The 22822-nt window shown below is 37.6% G+C and overlaps 2 protein-coding genes across 2 annotated transcripts in view; one reads left to right on the top strand and one right to left on the bottom strand.

Annotated features, from left to right (window-relative positions):
* Positions 1 to 9418, top strand: part of LOC306878687 (ADP-ribosylation factor-binding protein GGA1-like) — an 18003-nt gene extending 8585 nt beyond the window's left edge. The window contains exons 7-17 of the mRNA XM_079431171.1: positions 774 to 854; positions 1255 to 1392; positions 1502 to 1583; positions 1940 to 2050; positions 2202 to 2339; positions 4944 to 5014; positions 5952 to 6133; positions 6384 to 6601; positions 7442 to 7611; positions 7688 to 7798; positions 8362 to 9418. Of these exons, the coding sequence (XP_079287297.1) occupies positions 774 to 854; positions 1255 to 1392; positions 1502 to 1583; positions 1940 to 2050; positions 2202 to 2339; positions 4944 to 5014; positions 5952 to 6133; positions 6384 to 6601; positions 7442 to 7611; positions 7688 to 7798; positions 8362 to 8472 (1413 nt within the window). The 3' untranslated portion in view covers positions 8473 to 9418. The remainder of the gene's footprint in view (positions 1 to 773; positions 855 to 1254; positions 1393 to 1501; positions 1584 to 1939; positions 2051 to 2201; positions 2340 to 4943; positions 5015 to 5951; positions 6134 to 6383; positions 6602 to 7441; positions 7612 to 7687; positions 7799 to 8361) is intronic.
* On the bottom strand, positions 8534 to 22822 carry LOC306878684 (putative ATP-dependent RNA helicase DDX17). The gene is made up of 13 exons (XM_079431168.1): positions 22468 to 22822; positions 22125 to 22281; positions 21830 to 21926; positions 21137 to 21270; positions 20973 to 21038; positions 20666 to 20807; positions 17698 to 17858; positions 17229 to 17401; positions 16956 to 17066; positions 16795 to 16856; positions 16650 to 16709; positions 10711 to 10944; positions 8534 to 10544 (listed from the first exon to the last, which is right to left on the bottom strand). The coding sequence occupies exons 1-13, from the start codon at positions 22518 to 22520 to the stop codon at positions 10003 to 10005; spliced, it is 1992 nt and encodes a 663-aa protein (XP_079287294.1). The 5' UTR covers positions 22521 to 22822; the 3' UTR covers positions 8534 to 10002.

The raw sequence follows: 22822 nt of genomic DNA, 5'->3' as shown, positions 1-22822 counted from the left end.
CTAGCACGTTATTAGGAAAGGCAATTTGCAAAGATTCATAAAAAAAACCTTATACTCACTTCTTCTGTAGGTGAGGCTGGATCACGAATGATTAGCGCGAACATAAATGCATTTAGGTAGATCGGGGGCGCATTCCCTTCAAAAATAAACTAATCCACTGCGTCTTCAGCGGCTCAGATGTCGGGAGTAAATGATGACTACTATGTTCATTATTACATCCAACAACAAAACACCCCAATCGCTTAGGAGACATTCTTGTCTACATCTGCTCTGGTGTCGAAACAATGGCAGACTGATGACAGCTCACTCAGGGCGGGTCTAAGGTAAGACACCAGTCTAGTCTGTGCTGAAATGCTACTGCCAATCAACAATCGTGGGAGCGGTCTTTGTCCGTGTGACGTCACACAGACAAGAAGCTGAGAACGGCTTGATTTGAGAAAGGGGTAATCATTTTAGTAGATAAAAAAAAAACACTGGGTGGTTTTTATTTTTATCATTATATGGTGGTTGTGTACACACACTACCAACACACATTTCAGTTCAAACAACTTGTATGTGCATGTCGCATCTGATGACCCCTTTAAGATGAATTTGGGAGTAAGGTTGGTCAATTTGACCTGACAAGACACAAAACTATGTTACTATATGTTTGTAAACTATGAGCTTGAGCGTTTTAAGATGTGTTCAGGTATATAAAGGAGAAATAATTATGACTTCACTTACATCTGTGCACTCTCTTACTGTTTTTTTTATTTTTTTATTTGATTCAATAGATGTTGTCTCGCCTTCTGAATAGCTCTCACCCTGAGGACCTGCGGGCGGCGAACAAACTCATTAAAGAAATGGTTCAGGAGGTGTGTGTGTGTGTGTGTCTGTGTCTGTCTCTCCTAGATATTGGATTAACTCTTAGTGGGTTCTTAGTATCTATGAAAGGACAAAGAATGGTCTATTTACACCAAAAGTAAAACAAGTATCTGTCTGAAAAAAAAAAATACAGGAGTACAATAGATGCAGCAGCACACAGTTCACCTTTTAGCTGCTCTTTTTAATCCAGCTGTCAGAAGAACAGAACCTGGAAATACAAGTTTTACTTGACATTTAACAGGTTTAACATCTTTTGAGGGGTTTTTGGGAATGGTAAAATTCAAAGCAGCAAAAATGTATACATTAAGTGAGAGTAAGTCCAGGAGCTGTACTTTTTACTGTGTGAGCTCTGACGATCTGCTGTGTGTAATTCATACACTCTGTTTTCAGGATCAGAAGCGCATGGAGAAGGTGTCAAAGAGAGTGAATGCTATTCAGGAAGTAAAGGAGAGTGTTGGGCTTCTTACACAGTTACTGGGAGATTACAGCAAAGAGAGCGGCTCACATAGCAATGAGGAGCTAATTAAGGTCTCTAAGACATATGTTTGCACAATCAGAGAAGCAAATAGATTTTTTCCAATGCAAGTTGAGTATTTATTTTTATTAAATAATTCTGTATGATCTTGTGTCATTGTAGGATCTGTACCAGCGCTGTGAGAAAATGAGACCTACCCTGTTCAGACTGGCCAGTGATACTGAGGACAACGATGAAGCTCTCGGTAAGGCATACAGGTTGAAGGGCAAAACCTGTATTTACACAAATGGTGTTAAATTCACATTTTGCGACATTGACACTTGTATTGACCTGAATTTAATCAATATTGAACTGACTGAATAATTACATTGTTCCTTTTGTAAAACTGGATATAGCTGAATTGAACTCATTTTCAAATTGACTTTAGAGCTGTTTTACAGCAGTATCTGAATTTCCTCTATAGTTGTGTTTCCGTAATTGGTCTCTAGAAGCTGCCTTTGACACAGCCTTTATTGTATAAAGCACTATAGAAATAAAGGTGACCTGACTGCAAACTGAATTAGTCAGTTTCTGATGCTTTCTTTATGTGTTTGTCTTCAGCTGAGATCTTACAGGCTAATGACAGCCTAACACAGGTGATAAATCTGTACAGACAGCTGGTGAAAGGTGAGGAGGTGAATGGAGACACCAGCAGCACTGCCAGACTCCCAGGTACAGCACTGATGCCAACCTTGAGCTCAGTGAAGTCTAGAGATATTGAGAGAATTTATTCTGTGGTTTTTGGCTCGTGGGAATTTCTTGTGTAATATAGTTCCCACTAATTTCAATGTTACTTCTGATTGCATACTCTTGGTGTTCATAGGCCGCAGTACCGCTCTCTTGGATCTGACAGGGCTGGATACCTCTCCTTCGGCTCAGTCTTTCGCTGAATTTCCCTCTAAGACACCATCTTCACAAGAGCTGGGCATCAGCCTTTTGGATGATGAGCTCATGTCCCTGGGTAAGAAATCTGTGATAACACTTTGCCATGTAATTCTCTTGATATTATATGAATTGGGAATTGGGGCATATGAAGTGTTGCATAAAACCCTAGAATGCATGACCCAAAAATACTATATGAATGCAAAAAGGTCTTGGTTTCAATAATTTTTCTTTTAAGAAAAGGCATCTTATTTTATAATTTTATTATTTTTTGTCAGCGTAATGAAATCATTTAAGAAACTGATACACTGATGCTCTACAATTGCTCTGAAAAATAATCACAAGTACAGCTGCCTTTGATAACATAATCATGAAAAATGTCCATTGAAGTATTATATTTATATTTTATATAAACTGCATCCAAGGTTCATAGATGCAAACTGCTCACCTTTTTGAGGTCAAAATAGGTCACTTAGAAGATTTGTGCAGATCAGATGAAAAAGAGTTTTGATTTGGGGGGTTGGGGGGGTCTTTTTTTTTCAGTACCATTATTAGCAATTTAATTCTATACCAGCTTATAGTCCTGTGTGTTTTTGTGTGCGTGCTTTGGTTTCGAATTACAGAACCACACGTTTATTTACAATGTGCTTTTGCAGTGTTTAGTATTGTAGCCAATTACAGGCTTCTCTGTTGAAAGCAATGGCCAGCCAGAGATGTTTTCTTTAGTTTAATCAGAATCCGCTCTGAGCTCATTTTTGTTTTAACAAGTAGAGTTCTACAAGCTCGCAGATCTACTGTTAGATCGGGAGAGAGAGAAAAGCATACACACGGTGTAAATAAGAGATTTTGTATTTAGTCATTGTATCATTGAGTTTTTGCGTGATAAAGCTCAGTCAGTTGCGCTATAAGAGGAGCCCTTTGCTCGATTTCTGAACATATAGGACTGAACATCCATGTATACAGTTTCAGGAGTGGCAAACGCAAGTGTAAAAAATGATGTGCGTGAAACAGCTATTTTTAACGCTCCAAAAGCGGCATCTAGTGGCAACAAGTGGGCAGGCAATATGCTAATGTTTCATGTTGACATCAACATGAAACGGCTTGAGATCCTTTTTAAAAACGACTCATTTCAATGATTCAGTCGACTCTTTCTTTTGAGAGACAATAACTTTATACACGGTGCACTTTCAGATTTCAAGCTTTGCAGGATGTTTTCATTCACTTAGAGCTGTGTTACACACTGCATGAAAGGTCATTTTCAAATATCCATAATAGGGGCACTTTAAAACATTCTTTTGATGTGTCCTTTTTAAGGCAATGTTTAAAAAATTAAGATTTTAAATTAAATCTTAAAATATTTCAAAATATTTAATGCATTATTATTAAATTGTACTTGCTATACTACTTAAGTACTAAAATGTGTTATAAGTTCAATTTATAATAAATCCAAAAGCAAGAAGTTAAAACTAGGGAGTGGAAATGGCAACTGAGCTAATGAGTGATCATCTGCTGCCATCTACTGGATATAATGGTAAATTCATTTAATTGTCATCTTAAAAGTCTTTGTTTTCCTCCAGGATTTTTGGCACATTTTTTCATGTAATCTCCATGAATGAAAAGTGAATCTTTAAAGTGAATTGTATAGCACAATTGTAGAGTTAAAAATAAAGGCTTTAAAATAATGTATAAGTATTTAAAATAAAAATGTTTGTTTGTTTTTTGGGAGGTGGGGGGTGTGTCTCTTCACCTTTTTCACCCATGATGTGTTTGCATCCCTGAGGTTACTACTTACAATGTGTTTAGCATTGTAGCTGATCACATTCATGTCTGTTGCACGCATGAATGCAGTCAGGGGCATGTACATAAATCTCTACAGAGAAGAAATTCATTTAAAACCATCTTTGTTCATCGCAAGCTTACTGACCTGGTTCTAAATTTTATTTATGCTCCTAAATACCTCAGTTAAGTGCAAATGCAAAGCCTTAGGTGTGGATTTTTCTTCATTTCTAAGATAATAAGACTCTAATTGGCTCAGTTATGCTGACTGGACTAGGACTGGTGAACTCTGGTCAGATTCTTATAACTGCTTCATATCCTTTGCATGCCTTTGTTTAAGCATGGGACTTAAGTGCTGTGTCCCCACCTCTGAAGTACTGCCCCCAAAATGTATATAAAACTACAATGTGCAGATCCCTTTGATGACTGCAACTGTAATAGCAGTTTTTGTGATCTATTCACAAATTAAATAAAACAAAATTCAGCCAGACTGAATCCATGAAACTAAACAACATAGAGGTCTTAGGATGTGTTTTAATGATACGCATGTCGTGTGAGCTGGCCCCTAAGGACAAAATCATAATTTTAGATTTCTTTTGATGATATGATTGTGATTATTAATGAAATTTATTAATTCCATGTAATGTTCAAACCATTAAATGGATTTTTATATAGTGTATATTAATTATCAACAAATGCATAAAGACATCTGACTATTGTCTGGATGGAACTGGTTTAGGAAGACAATCTCAGGCCATTGGCCATTGTTTCTTTCAAAAGAAGTGGTTTGGTAAACTGTGTTTCAATAGAAAGTTAACTCTGTAGGAACTTTTCAGGCTCTTTAAGTGTCGTGACCACATACATGTGTGACTAAATATTATCATGTTTGTTTGTAACTCTGTTTCAGGCTTGACTGAAGTCAATTCTAATCTGGCAATTTCTCAATCTGGAGATGCCGTGACATGGAATACTTTTCAGGTGAACACGATAATAATAAGTTACATTTATTTGTGTTGTAATCATGGGATGAAGACCATGTTTTAGGGACGTACCAGGATGGTTGACTAGTCATCCACCTAGCAGCTATTTGACTAACTAATCTAGATTTGGTTTTTAATTTGATTAACAGTATTTATCGTAGCATGCAGGTCTTATAACATACCAATAATCTCACGTCTTTTGACAGATTGTTGGGGCAGATTGTTTTTTCTTTACTTGTATCTCAAATTCAAATAATATTCAATGCTAATTGGTGCTTTAATGCTTTAACCGCCAATTTGTCATAATGAGAAGGCATACTTTTTGCAGTTTTTTTGCCCGAAGCGTTAATCCGTATTCAGAAAGGCACCAAAACCAAATAACGATTGCTAACGGTAGCCTGTTACATTACAGTACATACAATTTCACTTACCACATAAACAGAGTAATGAGAAGTGACTGAGGATGATGGCGAATGATTTGCAGATCCTGAGCACCACTGACAAACATCTAATCTTGTAAAATGTGTGAAAGAACTGTCGCTCCAAAGGTTAAACGTGCGAGCGTGAATCTCGAAAGTGAAACTAAAAAGCGATTGTGCATTCAGAAGCAGTTTCAGTGCCAGGCATAATAGCGGCTCCTTGATGCCCGCAACTTATATACAGTAATTGCCCAATGATATAACTGCTAGAGAAAATGTTGAAATGTGGGGGGTGGGGTAAAAACCAGCTCAGCATCGTGATGTCCATCAGCGATGGACGATGGCATCGTCGATCGGCCCAACCCTATGGTGAACATGACGTGAAATACATTTCTGTCTTAAGACTGACTAGTCGTTTATGAAAATGTGTAGCTTTTCACATCCCTAGTCTGTTAATGGCTTGGTTAAATGTTATATGGATCCCTGCTTACCATAACACTTGACTGGTTTTGTTAGTCATCAGAGTCTGTGGATGCAGCTGTTACGCCAGCCCCTGCAGTGCTGTTGCCAGTGGCAAGTGCTACCATGACGCCTGTTACTGTGCCTGTGACATCCACTAAATCCCTAGATGAGTTAGACCTGTTGGGTAAGACTCTGATTCAGCAGTCTCTACCCCCAGAAAATCTTCAAGTCAAATGGTAAATTTCCATTAATTGTTTTTTTTTTTCATTAATTCAGCAAAGCATATCAAACATAATTTTTCTTAAGGCCTTTGGAATGTATAATTGGAAAATGGTTGCTTGTTAATGTTTGCATGCAGATGTTTATTGTGAAAATACCTGCAAAATAAATGCAAGATTATGGAAAAGTGTGGTTAATATTCATGCTTTAAAAATATTAATGGCTACATATCAGTGCAACAGATATGCATCGACACTTCTTCAACAGGGACAAACTTCAGTCTCAGTCCAAGCCCACACTACGAGACCTTCAGATCAAGTCTGGAACCAACACTGCTACAACCCCCAGCCCTGTGTTGGCCTTCTCCTCTGAGCCAGGCACTCTCCTGAATTCACAGCTCCCAGAAGGCATAACTCCAGCTTCTACCCCTCAGGATGAGATATCATTGGTGAATGTGACTGTACCCCTGGAGTCTATCAAACCTAGTAAGACTTTGAGCAAACTTTAAATTGGGCGGATCATGCTTTTCTATGCAATTACAACAAAAAGTCTTTAAAAAGTATCAAGATGTCTTGAATTTAGTTTCAGAATTTAAGGCTGTAGAAAATGTTGTATCTTTATAGTTTGCAAATATCTCACATTTAGGAACAGAAAGACAGGATACAGTTCACTGTTAAAGGTACTGAAAATGTAGTCGTTTCCCCTGCTGCTTGAAGTGTAATGTCATTTATTTGAGTGTTTTTCTCTAGGTAAAGCCTGCTTTTATTAAGTTCTAAACTTAAAAATACATATTCAAAATGTTCTAAATCGGTTTTGTAAAGCAGCCTTGTAGATATAAACAGTGACTGAGCCACATGATCACTTTTACCCAAAATATGTCTATTCTTGCACTTCATGGTCTGTTCAATAGAGAAGTAGCAGTGAATCGTTGTATCGTTCACTCAATTTTGTTGCAGCAGTTATCAGCTTAAAATAGAGCAATATTATCAATAAAATTTACATTTAAGTCTGTAAAGTTATTGTATTACTTTTGAAGTCTTGGAAGATGCAGTCAAGTTATATGGAACTCTTTAATGGTGCCTTTGTGTTCTTTTTGATGCTTCAAGGCCTCAGTCTCCATGGGGACTAATTGTATGAAAAAGAGTAGTTTTTAAAGATGTGCTCTTATGTGTGCCACGCAAGAAAGAAAATTAAATGTTTTGAATTTACATTGTAAATAAATATTTAGTGGCCTATACTTTGTAAATTGTGGTGATGTTGCTGTTTTGTTGTTTTAATGTGAGGATGTAGTTGTTCACCAAGTTGTTTTTTCCTATCTGTGACAGGTAGCTTGTTACCTGTGACAATCTTTGATAAACACAGCCTTCGAGTTCTGTTCCATTTTGCAAAAGACTCTCCACCAGCCCGGCCTGATGTTTTAGTGGTGATAATCTCAATGTTGTCATCTGCCCCTGTGCCCATCACAAATGTGCGATTCCAGGCGGCCGCTCCTAAGGTAACTCTATTTATCATCCATTATTACTGAACCTGTATAGAATGCTGTATTGAAGCTGTATTGTATGTATGTGCAGACTATGAGAGTAAAGCTTCAGCCACCATTGGGATCAGATTTACCTGCCTTCAATCCTTTATTGCCCCCTGCCGCCATTAGACAGGTCCTGCTTTTAGCCAACCCTCACAAGGTAAATAAACAGACGTATTCAGGGAATATTGTGTTGTAGTTGGGCTGCAGTGGTACATACAGTATTAGATGCAGATATAGGGCTTTCGGTATGGTCCTTAAAATGACAGCGTAAACCAAATGGGGGAAAAATAAATATTTAGGAGCAAAAACTAACAAGCCTAAATATACTAGAGATAAGACTCAGAAATTACTGAATTTTCTGGGAAATTGTAAAGCTGAAAATTTCAAATACAAATTTATATCTGAAACCTCAGATTTAGCGGTGAAAGACTTGTAAATGTGCCACTGTTTTTACATAAGTAATTTTAAGACAATAATTATTTTTCTCTCTACTGTACCAAACTGTGACTCCAATATGGAGGTATGTACTGAAACATGAATTTTGTGTACTGTTGCAGCCCTATGCACAAATGTTGATATAATTTGTCAGTAAAGCTTACTGTGATGGTTATGGTTTGTGGCTTATGTCAGACTTGTGTGGCTGTTTTTGTTGCTGATTGTCTGATTACATTGCATTTTGTCAAGTTCATACTTTCATACAAGTTTTCTTTCTTTTTGAAGGAGAAGGTACGGTTGAGATACAAACTGACATTTGATTTAGGACAAGAATCACACGATGAGAGCGGAGATGTAGAGCAGTTTCCTCCACCAGAGTCCTGGGGAAACTTTTAAAGAACAGACTGATCTCCTGCTAGTCGCCCCTCTGCTTCCTCATGGCAGTTCATATCCAGACTGTGTCAATGGCTCTACCTTTGGTCTACATCCTTCTGTCTTCTCCTTAATGTCTGAATGAGTACTGGGAGGAGGCCTTTAAATGAACACATTTTTAATTCCAGTTGTTGAATACTTCAAATTCAAATGGTCTATATATTATAAATCATACAGCCATTGTCATTCATTGTAATTTTTTCATCTTAATTTATGATTGTCCTAAAATTGCCCCTTGTGCACTGTACTGCTCTTGAACATCACGCTGATGTCTTGTTTATATTTACCGTACGTGCCTAATCAGATTTTTTTTCATGTGAATATAGACATTTTGTGTTGATGCTTGTTTTTAATTGGCAGTGTAACAGTTTTCCCCTTTTGTTTGAGACTTTCTTTTGTTTCTCTGATGGTTCCACGTAATCTGGGCTCTCTCAGTGCAGTAGTTTAATGAATACTTTCACCTTTACCATTCCTATATGAGATAATTGAAGAATTCTGTACTCAAGATGATAACAGGTCATTTAAATAACGGTAATTTAAGTGGAATCAGGATGCAACTACATCAGAATTTTCTATAGACAGGAATTGAAATCACTGTGTTCCCAAATTAAACAATTCTAGTTTGTCACTCCTTACAGTTAAAGATCTGTGATGAAGTCAGTTGCGTTCCAGATTAATGTCCTTCCAACATGAAGTGTAAATAATATCGGTATTGCTATTATGTACATTTGCCAAAAATTAATACAGGGACTAAACCTATGGAGAAGTGAATGTAGTGCAAATATGTATTTAAGGGAAATAAAGTTATTCTTTTTCTCTGGGGTTTAAAATGTGTGTTTTCATTTGTAGTTGATTTTTATTTATCTTTGATTTAACAACAGCTGAATGAGGTAATAAAGCAATTAATGACAGCGATCTGAATTGAACTTTTATTAAAATCTGTCAAACAATGTGATTATACAAAATATTTGATATTTATTTCCAGGTCCCTTCAAAGGTGGTGTTAACAAATTTGAGTCTCTTCAGGATCCCCAGGGGTAGCTGTAGCATACTAAGTGCCTAATGGTATGGTATGCTAAGTTAAGATGCAGATAAGTTAGCTTTCTGCAAGTTACCTACAACAACAAAAAAAGATCTAAAAATCAAGTACTTAAAACATCAATAATCAATTAGTACTGACCAACTGTAATCAAAAGATTAACTATTTTATTTAGAAAAATACACAAAAAAGTCAAGCTATATAAAGATTGTTCCTAACTGGTTTAATTTAAGGGACCAGATTTGATAACCACAGAACTAAAAAGCATTGTACTGGACGAGAAGCCCTTCACTCCGGACCCTGGAACACTGGCTTGATTAAATGCAAAGCCATCCTTTTCTACAACAACACAATGTAAAATAAAGAGTACACAAAGTTCAGACTGGAAACAGGGCAGGTTACTAATACAAGGCAAAAAAAAAAAAAAGAGGAAGAGACAGCAAAGCCTCTGGATGCTACTTTCTAGGAGGAGGAGGAGGAGGAGGAAGGGGTGGTGGTGAGGCAAATGGGTATGGCCCAGGACCCATGAACCCCATGACAGGCTGTGGTGGTGGAGGAGGGAACTGCTGTGCCATGAGTGGTTGCGGGCCCGGCCCAGGCTGAGGAGGAGCTGTTGGAGGCGCTCCAAACAGACCTTGGGGAGGTCCAGCCTGATCTTGCCCTCCTGCAACCCCACCTGGATGTGAGCCTCGCCCTCTGGAGCCATACTGCCCCCCTCCTCTGCCCCCACAACTCTGGTATTGTTCACCTCCTCCACTATTGTAGGAGGGTCCTGAGTTGTAGTTGTTTCTTCCATCCCTGCTGCGGTCTCTGTAAGAAGAAGACATACAGTCGTCACGGCTGCTCCCCCCTGACCTTGCATCACGGCTCATGTTGTTGCTGCGGCTGCCCTCATTACTTCCAGTTACAGAACGCATGGGCCGATCACATTCATCCTTGTACATCAGGTTGGGGTTATTTGAGCCTGAGTTGTTGCCACGATAGCGCATCCTTCCACCTACAGAAGAAACCAGTGAGAGTCCAGGGCTTAGGCTTGTGATAATAAATTAAATGTACAAAAACAAAATCTGCCTCCAAAAGATGTCCGACTAGCCTGGAAATGTAGTTTTTCACTCAGAGGACGTAATACAAACTGAAATATGAATGCCCAACAAAACTCTCACCTCCACCTCCCCCACGGCCTGTCCCCACCAGCTGCAGAAGTTTGGGGTTGATGGCCTGTCTAGCCTCCTCAAGAACCCGGACCAAATCACGAGCCTGTCGAAGGTTCCCAGGGGTGAAGAAGGTATAGGCTGTTCCTTTGTTGGTGCTGCGGGCTGTCCGCCCAATGCGATGAACATAATCCTCCGAAGAGTTTGGATAGTCATAGTTGATGACAAATTTAATATCCTCCACATCTTCATTGGACCAAGGTTAAGCAATTTATGGAAAAATAACAAATTTAAATTAGAAAGTGTGGTAGACAGAAGGAATGGACCATTGCCTAGTTCACGGTGACAGCTACAGTGGCATTATTCAGTCATCTGGGTTTGGGATCCCTTTAGTTCTCTGAATTGCCTTTTAGTTCTAAAGTTATCCAATGGCATGAATACACTTTAAAATGTCTGAAAGAGTATTTTTGTATGCTGTCTCATCAGCAGTCAGAAATATACAGGTCTTAACTGTATAATAAATAGTGATGCACCAAAATGATTTTTATTTCTAAAAACAACACAAAGCCTGAAGCTTTCATTTAACCAAACACCAAATAGTGTCTAATAATCAATTAATTAATCAAACTGCTTTAATAAGCTAAGGACTCAGGACTCAAAAACTTAATTGTATATACACACTCAAATTGCACTCAAGTCAGCAAAATGCCCCCCTCTACATTTTTTCCCCCTTTTTCAGACGAGCTATGGATTTTGAATGACTTTTTCTGAGGTAAACGTTAGTTACTTTGTGGCGGCAAATCCAGAATTTGAGGTAAAAATAGAAATGCAAGCTAGTTGAAACACTGAATGAGCAATTACATAAGACATGATACATATCAGTAAGTTGTACTGTTTCTTTTAACATAACTTCTGATGTTCTAATTTATTCTGTGCTATAACTAGTAAGAGACAGTTGGTTCACATACACTGTGCTGCTGCTTGAACGGAGATGGCAACAGCAGTCAGTCACAACATTTATTATTTGAATTTCATTACAAAATCTGAAATCTCAGTCTTTGTTTTTTGTATTAAAAGTAACAAAACGCACAGCTTATTGTGAATATTGGAAAATAGGCACACTACTAAATGTTTAAGTAAAGTCTTGTTAATGCATTAACTGAAAACAGCATAGACTAAGAGATCTTGGTTCATCAAAATGAAGATTGATTAAAAACAAACAAAAAAATCCACAGCTCACGTGTACATGTTGTAACTTATCTATGTTGTACACATAGTAGACACTGACTGTCAAACTGCGGCATCGATGAGGCGCTACTTAAATGTCACTGTTTTGGTCAATGATTTCGGGTCTCCAAATATATTGTTGTTTGCAAAAATATCAGTGCATCGCTTCAATATTAATCATTCAGAAAAAGATTTGCCTTAAAGTCAACTTAAAGACAGTGTCTCACTGGCCGATTTTTCAGTCAATTTACAAAGGAGAAACTCTCTGCGATGAAGCATTAAGTCCTTGCTGTGACTTGATGACTAGAAGTCAACTTTAGTCTTGTTTAAAATTACCATTCAGGCGGTGGCTGGAGATACTTGTGGACATAGCAGTGAGTTTCTGAAGTGCTGACAAGCCAGTCCTGCTAGGATCTGATCCAAACTTTTTCCTCAACAGCCGCAGCTGTTTAATCCTGCTGCTTAGTTAAGGCTACACAGGAGAATCACTCGCCTCAATTTTTTTACTTTGGTTTTTAAACCTTTGTAAGGTTCCAAAGAATGTGGGATTCCTTTTCTACATTTATCACTCGGCTTGCAGTGTGTACACCCCACTTCTCAGGAAAGTTATCCCTGACACAATTTGACTAACCATACGATTTAAGACTGTGTTCATCAGCAGCAAACCGTACTGAAGTTCATATGAAGCATTTCTTGAGTTTGGAAAACACTGTTAACATCATCCAAATGCAACAACCTAACAGAAGAAACCAAAATCTGTTTTCACTCGGCTAGTGAGATTCCGCCTTAAAGGGGTGATATGATGCGAGTTCAAGTTTTCCTTTCTCTTTGGAGTGTTACAAGCTGATTGTGTATAGATAAGATCCCTGAAGCTGCAAAGACTAAAGTTTCAAAACCAAAGAGATATTCTTAATCAAAGTTAATCAAAGACTCTGCCACACCCCCCTAAAACAGCTCATTCAAACACGCCCCCACATGTCTACGTCACGATGTGTTCACGCAAAGAAAGAAGGCGTGGTAGTGTTGAAGAAGCCATGTCAGGGAGACACTGAGTTTCTATGTGAAAGCAAAAGCACTTTATTTGGCCTTCCGAAAGTAGATGAATTTAAGAATCATTAAGATTACTTACAACAGAACAGCAACGCATTTTATGGAAGACTGCTTCGTGGCGCTTCTGAATCCGCGACAGTATGTTTTGTTATTAGTTTAAGTATTTGCTATTGACTGTTTAAATGCGGAATTTTGCACGTCGTGTGTGTGTGTGTGTGCGCGTGTGTGAGAGGGAGAAAAGGTCATACAATCGCAGCTTGTTTGCAAATACATACGAGCTTCATCACTGGGTCTGTCACGCGACTCTGTTCCTCTCTCGGGCTTGAACTGATGGTAAAACTAAGGACATTATTTACTGTCTTTACTATAATTTTGAAAGCTGAAGCTCGCGAATATGGAAAGGGGCGTTACATTTCCGACGCGGCTTGTGGTGTTCGGCCAATCACAATGCACTGTGCCAGTTGGCCAATCAGAACAGACTGCACTTGTTGGAAGGAGGGACTTTGTAGAAAACGAAGCGTTTGAGAGAGGCGGGGCATAGAGGACCTATAATAATGTACAGTATTTGAAAAATAATGTGTTTTTTGAACATTAAAGCATGTCAACATATTCTGTTACACCAAATACACTAAATAATGATCTTTAAAAAAGCATCATATGACCCCTTTAAGCAGACAGACACTATAGAGTAAAATAAATGACAAAACTTTAGACTTCGTGGCCTTGCTACTTACCTATTCCATAGATAAATAGCTTATTTAATCTCAAGTATTACATTAACTATCAATACATTAACAATATGATTCAGTTTATATCAAAACTAATTGTGTCAAGCAACACTTGAGGTGGTTTTAAAGATGAGAAATGTCAGGAGTTTGTTAAACAAAAGGTGATTTTCCTTTTTTCTGGACTCAACATCTTAAAAGTCTGTTTCTCATTACAGTTCAAAAGGGGCTCTAACAACACTGCTATTGACCCTAAAAGAAAACAGTCTCCTTTTAGAAAGTGATAGATAATATTATTTTAGATATCTAAATAAAAATGCAATGTGCTAAATATAGTCATATACAGTACAGTAATGGTCTAATATACCATGGAACCACACACGTTTAAACATACTTAAAGGACATTTGCCACACTATGGAAAGAGTTCTCATGAACAGGGCAGTGACTAGGGCATGATCAGGTACTTACCCTAGGATAGGTTACTCTTGACTGGGATCAGTCCTGGGTCCCGTGGAGCGGCCCAAGAGGAAGAGGTTAATTATGGGCTCACACGCAGAGTTGCCCCCCCTTCACCCTCGTCCCTGTCCCAGCAACGCCAGGCGGGAGCAGAACCGGCTCTGCCCCAGTTCTCTCTCTCTTGCTGGGTTGCAGGGCCTCCACAAACCGGACCGGACTGTATCCAGCACTCTTAACTTTCTCCCTCTCTCTCAACTACTCCATGGCCGTTCGGCCCCAGATCTATCTTAGGGGCAGACTTTCCTGGAATCTAACAGAGCTCTGAGGGGCCATAGTATCCTTTGAGACTTTTTTAACGGCCAATCCAGAGTTTGAGGTAAAAAAAGTAAAAAAGAAAAAGAAAAAAGTAAGCTTGTTGATGCCACTAGCCCTTAAGACTGCAGATAAATAGAGGAGCAGCTGAGGGAGTCTATCCAATATCAAGACCTGTGCTAATGTCTGATAAGAGCTCTGGTTACATGGTAGAGGGAGGCCACTGTGTCAAATTAGCACAGCAAACCAGGGCTGACAGTTAGGAAGTCAAAAATCCTGAAGGGGAAAAAGAACAATAATAGTGTAAGACCCTCTGGCATAACCCAAACAAAACAAAATAGCAATGTCTAATATCTGGGTTAACAATGATCTCATAAAAATACGAATGAAAAAAAGTGCGCACAAATAAAAATAAATAAATAAAAATAAATTCTGACCAACTGTATTATGACCATGACTATTGATTAACATCTTGCTAAATAACTGGACACGTGTACACATTTGTTCAGGAAGGAGACTGGCATTAGGACCCAGGGAAGAGGAGGGAAGGATAACAGCTCCCCTAGATCCATGCTAGGGTCAACAGCGAGCCGGTGAGCCCCACGTGCGTGAGGGTTTTTACATCAGTAACAAGAAACAGACAGCACACCTTTAACATCTTTGGAACAGCTTGTGGATGTGGAAACTGACAAAGCAGCCCTCCCAGTCAGTCACCATCAGCCCAGAGTCATTTTTTATAATCAAATGTGAACCCGACAATTCATAAATAAATATGTATATTGCTCAAAACAAGAGAAGGCATGAAAAAGAAAAGCTAAGAGAAAGGATAGGGAGACTTGAAGAGAGAGGGGAAAAATAATTTTTTTTAAAAAGTTGCTGAAGGTAAAAATATCCAATCAAATGTTTACAAAAAGTACTGTACGTGATGTTTTTCCAGCTGTAAGTGAAAGAAAGCATTAAAGTCCATACCAAGAGAATGCAAAACAATGGCAGTAAAATTCAAGTGATTATTTTAAATTTAAGCACCATGCATTAAAAACTTCTCTTCCTAATGTATATCTTCTACATATTATCATATGAAATAATCCGTAAACAAACAGACTAACTAAAGTCTGACAAATCTTAAGCCCAAAGTATACTTTTGCACCATATTATAGACAGTCAGATGACAATTTTTTGTCCTACAAATGATTTGAGTGATTAAAACGAAAGATTCACTAGTGGAAGGCTTAAACACTCAACTGTGCATGATGTGGAGTAGAATGTGGAAAATGAAGTATACCAGAACGTTTAAGTACATGTAATACAGTATTCTTCTCACTCTGTTCATCAAGCCAGAGCTAAAGAAAAGTAAAAGGGGTATTCAAACTGATAATGTGGGCTGTCTCTGAGTCCTCGGGGCTGTTGGTTGCTAGTTAGTGTTCCTACTTGACTAATGACTATCCAGCTATATCAGGTGGTGGATAACAGCTCATTTTTATGAAGTTGAGGTCCACTCAACTTTGTTGCATCACCAAAGATCTCATTGGTGGAAACTGTCAACTTTGAAAATGAATGGCACAGCCATTGCAAATAGTTTTCAGTGAGAGCACCCCTTCACCTTTTCAAAGATAGGTTTTAAGTTGACTTTGGGGTGCTTAATTGCACTGTCAATATTTATCATAGTACTTTAGTAATCATTTAGGTGTCTGTGACCAACTTAAAAACATTGTTTTATTAGTTGACTGCAGGGATGCAAACACACAAGTGTTCTAAAAGGTGAGACAATTACATATCAGAAGACGTGTTTCATCTGAAATTTTTGCGAAAGAATAAGTTCCAAACACACTGAATCAATTATTATGATTTTGTGATTGTAAGGTTAACGCTATGAAAGTCGAACCTTATAGCACAAATCACGAAAATGACCAATTTTAATAGCAAAAAAACTAATTTCTCCAAAACAATGAGCAGTTTGCATCCCTGTGTTTGTGGAAATTCTGCTTAACCAGAGTCTCTCTCTATCGTCAACTAAAATTTTAAAACTAAAAATGTGTGACTGTATGTGTCAATGTTATAGTTGTCAGTGTGTTCTCTATATACTGTCTGAACTATTTAGTGGATATCAAAACACATTTGGTTCTGTACTCAAAAAGAAAAATAGAAATAGTTCAGATTAAGTATGAAGTATCAGAACATACCCAGACCCCGTGAGGCAACGTCAGTAGCAATCAAAATTGGAGCTTTTCCACTGCGGAACTCTGATAATACAAGGTGCAACAAAATGAGAACAGGCAGGCCAAATTGTGACAGCCTTCTTTAACAAAATATGAAGCTTAACTTTACCTGATAGTACCCAGTCCCTCTCTTGTTGGCTCTTGTCACCATGAATACACATTGAAGGCCACCTGGATAAAGACACAACATACATTACATCAGCATTTTATCTAATTTTTATAAAAAACTTTTTTTTTTTAAATATGAGGGATTATAAAGATCTATCTCACCCATCTCTTCGCATCCTCTGAGTAAGTTCATCACAACGTTTCTTTGTCTCGACAAAGATGATGGTTTTGTTCTCCTTTTCAGCCGCGATTTCCTCCATCAGCTGAATCAGCCTTAAAGCACAAAAACATTTCTTTGAAACATTTTAATCTTGATTTGTACAGGTAAACAGGAAAGTAAACCAATACAAATCACAATACCTCAATAAATTCATAAAAGCTCAAAATGTCATATCCAATACTTTATTTAGAAACATGACCGGTAAATCGCCTTACTTGTTGTCTTTTTCATTCTCCAAGCAGACATCAACTATCTGCAGGATGTTGTGGTTTGCGCTCAATTCTAGAGCTCCTATATTGATTTGGACATAGTCATGGAGGAAATCTTCAGCCAGCTGGCGAACGTCTTTAGGCCAGGTAGCACTCCACATGAGAGTCTGTCTGTCAGGCTGAAGGAAACAGGAATAGCAGAAAACTAAATGCAAAATGTGTGTTTACATAATATGTGTGTGTGCACTGTGTATATTTACATGTCTGTGTGTGTGTGTACATACACATAAATATATATATATATATATATATATATATATATATATATATATATATATATATATATATATATATATATATATATATATATATATATATATATATATAGATTATATATAGAGAGAGAGAGAGATTTTGGCCAGCAAGAATGTGTATTTAATTTTAACTTTCGTGAACTGTCAAATACTGTACTTACTCTAATTTGGTCAACAATTTTGCGGATTTGGGGTTCAAATCCCATGTCCAACATACGATCAGCCTCATCCAGCACAAGATATGTGCAACGGCGCAAGTTGGTTTTTCCTACTTCCAGGAAATCGATCAGACGGCCAGGTGTGGCAATGCAGATTTCAACACCTTTAGGAAGTCAAGCAATGTTTATTTAAAGAAAAACCCTTAAGTATTGCTGGTCAATTCATCCGAAAATGATCACAGTACTATTACACTTGTTCAGGAAGAGGGTTGAGAACCACAGCTCTATCCACCTTTTTCCTACATCCCATGACACTTTGCACGACTTATGGGAGTAACTTCCATTGAAGTGTTGACAATCAGCAACTGCCAATGAACTTGTTTAAAGGTTTGTTTTAAAGTGCATATTGCAGGTAAAAAAAAAAATTCAAATGAATATATAACCTTGTATGAAAATACCATATGAACCGTTAATGCAGGATTTGAAAATGTTTTACAAGACGCGAGGGCACAAATTTAGATATAAAAAGTGAGGCTTTCCTTGACAGAGTTCTCAAAAACAGCTTTTTTCCAACATCGCGTCATATTACGTCACATAAGGGAGTCGTGTGCCGCACACTGCTTTGAGCGCGCGCGAGTCGGTGTGTTTTCGGTAGTTATTTTTATTTCAATTTATCATTGTCATGGTAAATTATTGTGTTTGTGGAGGTTGCACAAACTCCAGCCTGTCAGGACATCGAGTCCACTGGTTTCCTAACAAGAAATAGGACGGTATCTTCCGGGCCTCGGTGCGTTTGTGCAGCTGAAGAGACTGGACTTCACTAATGCATCTGCTTCAAACACCGCGGTGGTGTGTAACTTAACGATCACTTTACACCGGAGGATTATCATCGTTGGTGTATATCTAGCACAGCCTTCACGATTTAACACACTTTAACAACACATGAGTGTGATACCCAGACTGAAAGATTGTTCAATGTTTTTAAATGGGTCAGATGGTATTTCTTTTGGTAGTATATGTTTGGTACATCTACATATATATATATATATATATATATTATATATATATATATATTAACGGTTTAAATGTTGTGTTTTGAGTTGGTGCAGTGCTATGAAATAATATTTATGATTTAGTGCTGTATAAATAAAACTGAATTGAATTAAGCATAAATGCAGATCTGCTTGATTGTGATTTATTTTTTATTGATTGTCAACAAAATGGGGCCATGCAAAACCTTTATAAAGTCCTCCTTCCTCTGTAAACTATCTTCTAATGGCTGACACAACACATGCAGGTAAGGGCTGCCCAGAACACCACAGGCCCAGCGGACAACTTGTCTGTATGCTGTCATTATTGATTGTGTTATACAAATGGCATCAAAAAGTGTTACTTATAGGTAGTCATGACCTAAATAGAGTTAACTTGTAATTGAGAATCCAAATTATTCAGACTGTTTTAATATTAAAATCTTTAACCATGTATTTATACATGTATACAAGTATTTAGCTTAGAGTAATAAATGATTTCTGCCCTAAAACGTGTCTGCTGGCCTGGAGAGGTCTATGCTCCTGTCTGTAGCACATATGGGTTCAGACAGCAAGCCTCAAAGCCTGGGTGTAGAGTCAGACACTGCACATCAAGTGTGGAGGTCACATTCTCCACTAAGACCCAGTATGTAAATTATCTAACTCCCTGCAGCACTGACTTTCCTCAGCTGTGCCAATGGCCTCACATTTCCCACATAAGCACTTATGAATCAAAAACGTGTTTATCTATCGCTCTCTCTCCTGCGGTGATAAGAAACCACTATCACGTAACATTAGTATCGGATATTAACGAGTGTGACACGCCTGATCAACGCTTATTAGTTTCTATTACTGGTAGTATCAATACTAGCATTGCTATTGCCTGATTACATTAGCTAACGTGTGTTCTATACATCGACTCACTGGAGTCTCTAACCTGCAATATGCCCTTTAAGAATGAAATAACAGACTTAGAATTTCCAAAATATATGTTGTTATTCTCCTCGCCCTTCTATCATTAAACATAAAAAACAAAAAGCAGATCAAGACTAACCCAAAAAGCTCAGATTAGTCTTTCTACAGCAACATTACAGATGTCTTAAATATTATTGTAGTAATATATTTGAGTCTATATTTAGTGCATTCCAGTAAATTATTCATGGGATATCCTTTATTAAATTGGGAGAGCAGACTGAGCAGTACTTTATTTTCTAGAAGGCTAGAAAATTACAGAATATTTACAGCTCATTTGCTCAAACTGACCAGGGCTACTGTGTGCTATTTTTTACTGGCAAAGGCTTTAATTAAGTACATTTATAGTCTGTAATAAAATAAAAATTGTTCTCAGAATAATCACGATTATAATTTTGAGCAAAATTACCTTGATTATCATTTGTGACCCTGAACCACAATACCAGTCATAAGTAGCATGGGTATATTTGTAGCAATAGCCAAAAATACATTGTATGGGTAAAAATTCAAAGATTTTTTTCTTTTATGCTTTTCAAAAATCATTAGGCTATTAAGTAAAGATCAGGTTCCATAAAGATATTTCATAACTTTCCAACTGTAAATATATCAAAACCTTTTGATTAGTAATATGCATTGCTAAGGACTTCATTTGGACAACTTTAAAGACGATTTGTTCAATATTTAGATTTTTTCCCCCTCAGATTTCAGATTTTCAAATAGTTGTATTTCAGCCAAATATTGTCCGATCCTAACAAACCACACATCAATGGAAAGCTTACTTATTCATCTTACTTATCTAAAAAACAACAACTGACCCTTAAGACTGGTTTTGTGGTCCAGGGTCACATTTCATCCATTATCATGCAGCCATAAAACATGATCATATCAGTATGCATTAACAACAGGTCTACTGTATGAAAAAAATAAATCACTTTGTATGACGAGTTGTAGATGTGGGTTAGTTCCCATACCTCTTTCTAAATCTCTGATCTGTGGACCCTTAGGTGCTCCTCCATACACACAGGTACTCTTGATCTGAGATAATTTGCCATAGTCATAAGCCACTTGCTGCACCTGCTGGGCTAATTCACGTGTTGGTGCCAACACAAGACACTAAACAGAACAGAGAGCAGGAAACAATTTGCGTAATTGAAGAATGTGCTAACAAAGCACTATGGATTAATTCTGGTCTGACAGTATATCAAAAAAATCATTGTACATTGTTCCGATTCATAATTAGTGCCTAATTATTGAGGTAAAAGTTGTATGGCAACTTACAATGGGCCCATCCCCTCTCTCCAGGTAGGGCTGATGGTTAATATGCACTATGGCAGGCAGCAGGTACTGTTGAGGATATTGAAATGAATAAACATGAGACATGGGATGCATACTTGAGTATGTGAATTTTCTATGGACGTAGGCTGTAGATGTGGGTCTCTTACAGCCAGTGTTTTTCCGGAGCCAGTCTGAGCGATGCCCACCATGTCCCTGCCACTGAGAGCTAAAGGAAATCCTTGAGCCTGGATAGCAGTGGGCTCCTTAAAGTTCTGCTGCAGCAGCACGTCCATCACATATTCTTAAACAAACACAGAAACATCACTTCAATATTCTTATATGCGATCACTCTTCTTACAAGACCAGATTATTTCTTATAGATGTTTTTAACATCAACTTTGCCCTATGACAGAACAAAATTACATCACAAGTAATGGGAAAAACAGTAATTATAGTTCAGGAAGTACTTTATTTCAGGTTCAAACATAGATTAATAAGTGTGGTGTATTTGAAAGACTAGTGGAACCATCTTTTCCCTGATTAAGTTCCTTCCTCTCTTTTCCTATTACCAAAGGATAAAAATATGAAATATTACACTAGTGGACAGTTTGAAAATTAGCTGTAGGTGGCAGTATGATTTTTACAGGCAGAAAATACTACAAGACGACGACAACATTTTATTAATGAATGTGTTTTCATTCCCAGACAAAGAAAAAAAATTCTACACCCACTGAAAAGAAAAAAAATAGGTATGCAAACGTTTGTCCGATGTGTGCATGGATATTGTTGAACATATTCCCTTCAAAATCAATAAAAAAAAAATAATAAAAAAAACTGATTCACATGTGAATTAAACTTACGAGGAAACTGAGCTTGATGGAAGTTGGCGACAGGCTTTGGACAGCCAGAGCCTCTGACAGTGATCTCTCTCTTCCCACGACATTCTTCTAAATCATACTATTAAATATAAAAGTATAAATAAAAATCAAGGCAAAACTGTAATAAGTTCACTAAAATGATTTACCGGTGTTATTGCTTTTTAAGCCATTACAAGCATTATATTATATATATATATATATATAAAAAAACACACACACAAACATATGTATATATATATATATATATATATATATACACAATTATGCTATTTATTACCGGACTCATGTGATGAACCTCTGGGTGTTCACTGTAGAAGTTCTTCTCAAACTTGGGCAGCTGGTCCAGGTCCCATTTCTTCTTCCTCAGCCGATCACCCGGATTCCCAAACTTTTTGGGTGGAGGTGGGGCAACTCGACTGGATCCAAAGCGAGGCCTGTTAAAGATTAATGTCCTTACTTTAAATCCTGCCAGTGATAAATGTTGTTTGCCAGGAGTGTATGGACAAATAGCTAAATCTGTTACTGGGACCAAATAGCCTAATGAATTGCCTAATATCTCATCTCCATATAAACTGATATACACATAAATAAACAAACATCAATTAAAAATAAAGGCCCACCCTCTGTCTCGTCCTCCTCGATCTCTGTCTCCATATGAGGAACTTCCTCTCATCTCCTTTACCTTGCTGTAAAGTAAAACTCCGGCAGAATAATCACTGTTTTCTCCAGAAATAAACGGAGTAACGCTGGTTCTACCTGGTTTGTGGAAATGTGTATTTCTGAAATCGGTGAAGAAGTAGTATGTTGAATGAGAATGTTTTAGACAAAGTTCAGTAGTTTCTGCAAGCAAATCCTTCCAGCATGACTTCTACAAACAAACTCGCGAAAAATACGCAAGAAAGAAAGTCAACACCTTCGTGCGTTTAGTAAAATGTCGTCCACAACCAGTCAACAAGGCCCGCCCCGTTTAATGTC

This window comes from Barbus barbus (genome assembly GCF_936440315.1).
Source record: "Barbus barbus genome assembly, chromosome: 13".
NCBI classification, from domain to species: Eukaryota; Metazoa; Chordata; class Actinopteri; order Cypriniformes; family Cyprinidae; genus Barbus; species Barbus barbus.
This window is presented reverse-complemented; position numbering and strand designations above follow the sequence as displayed.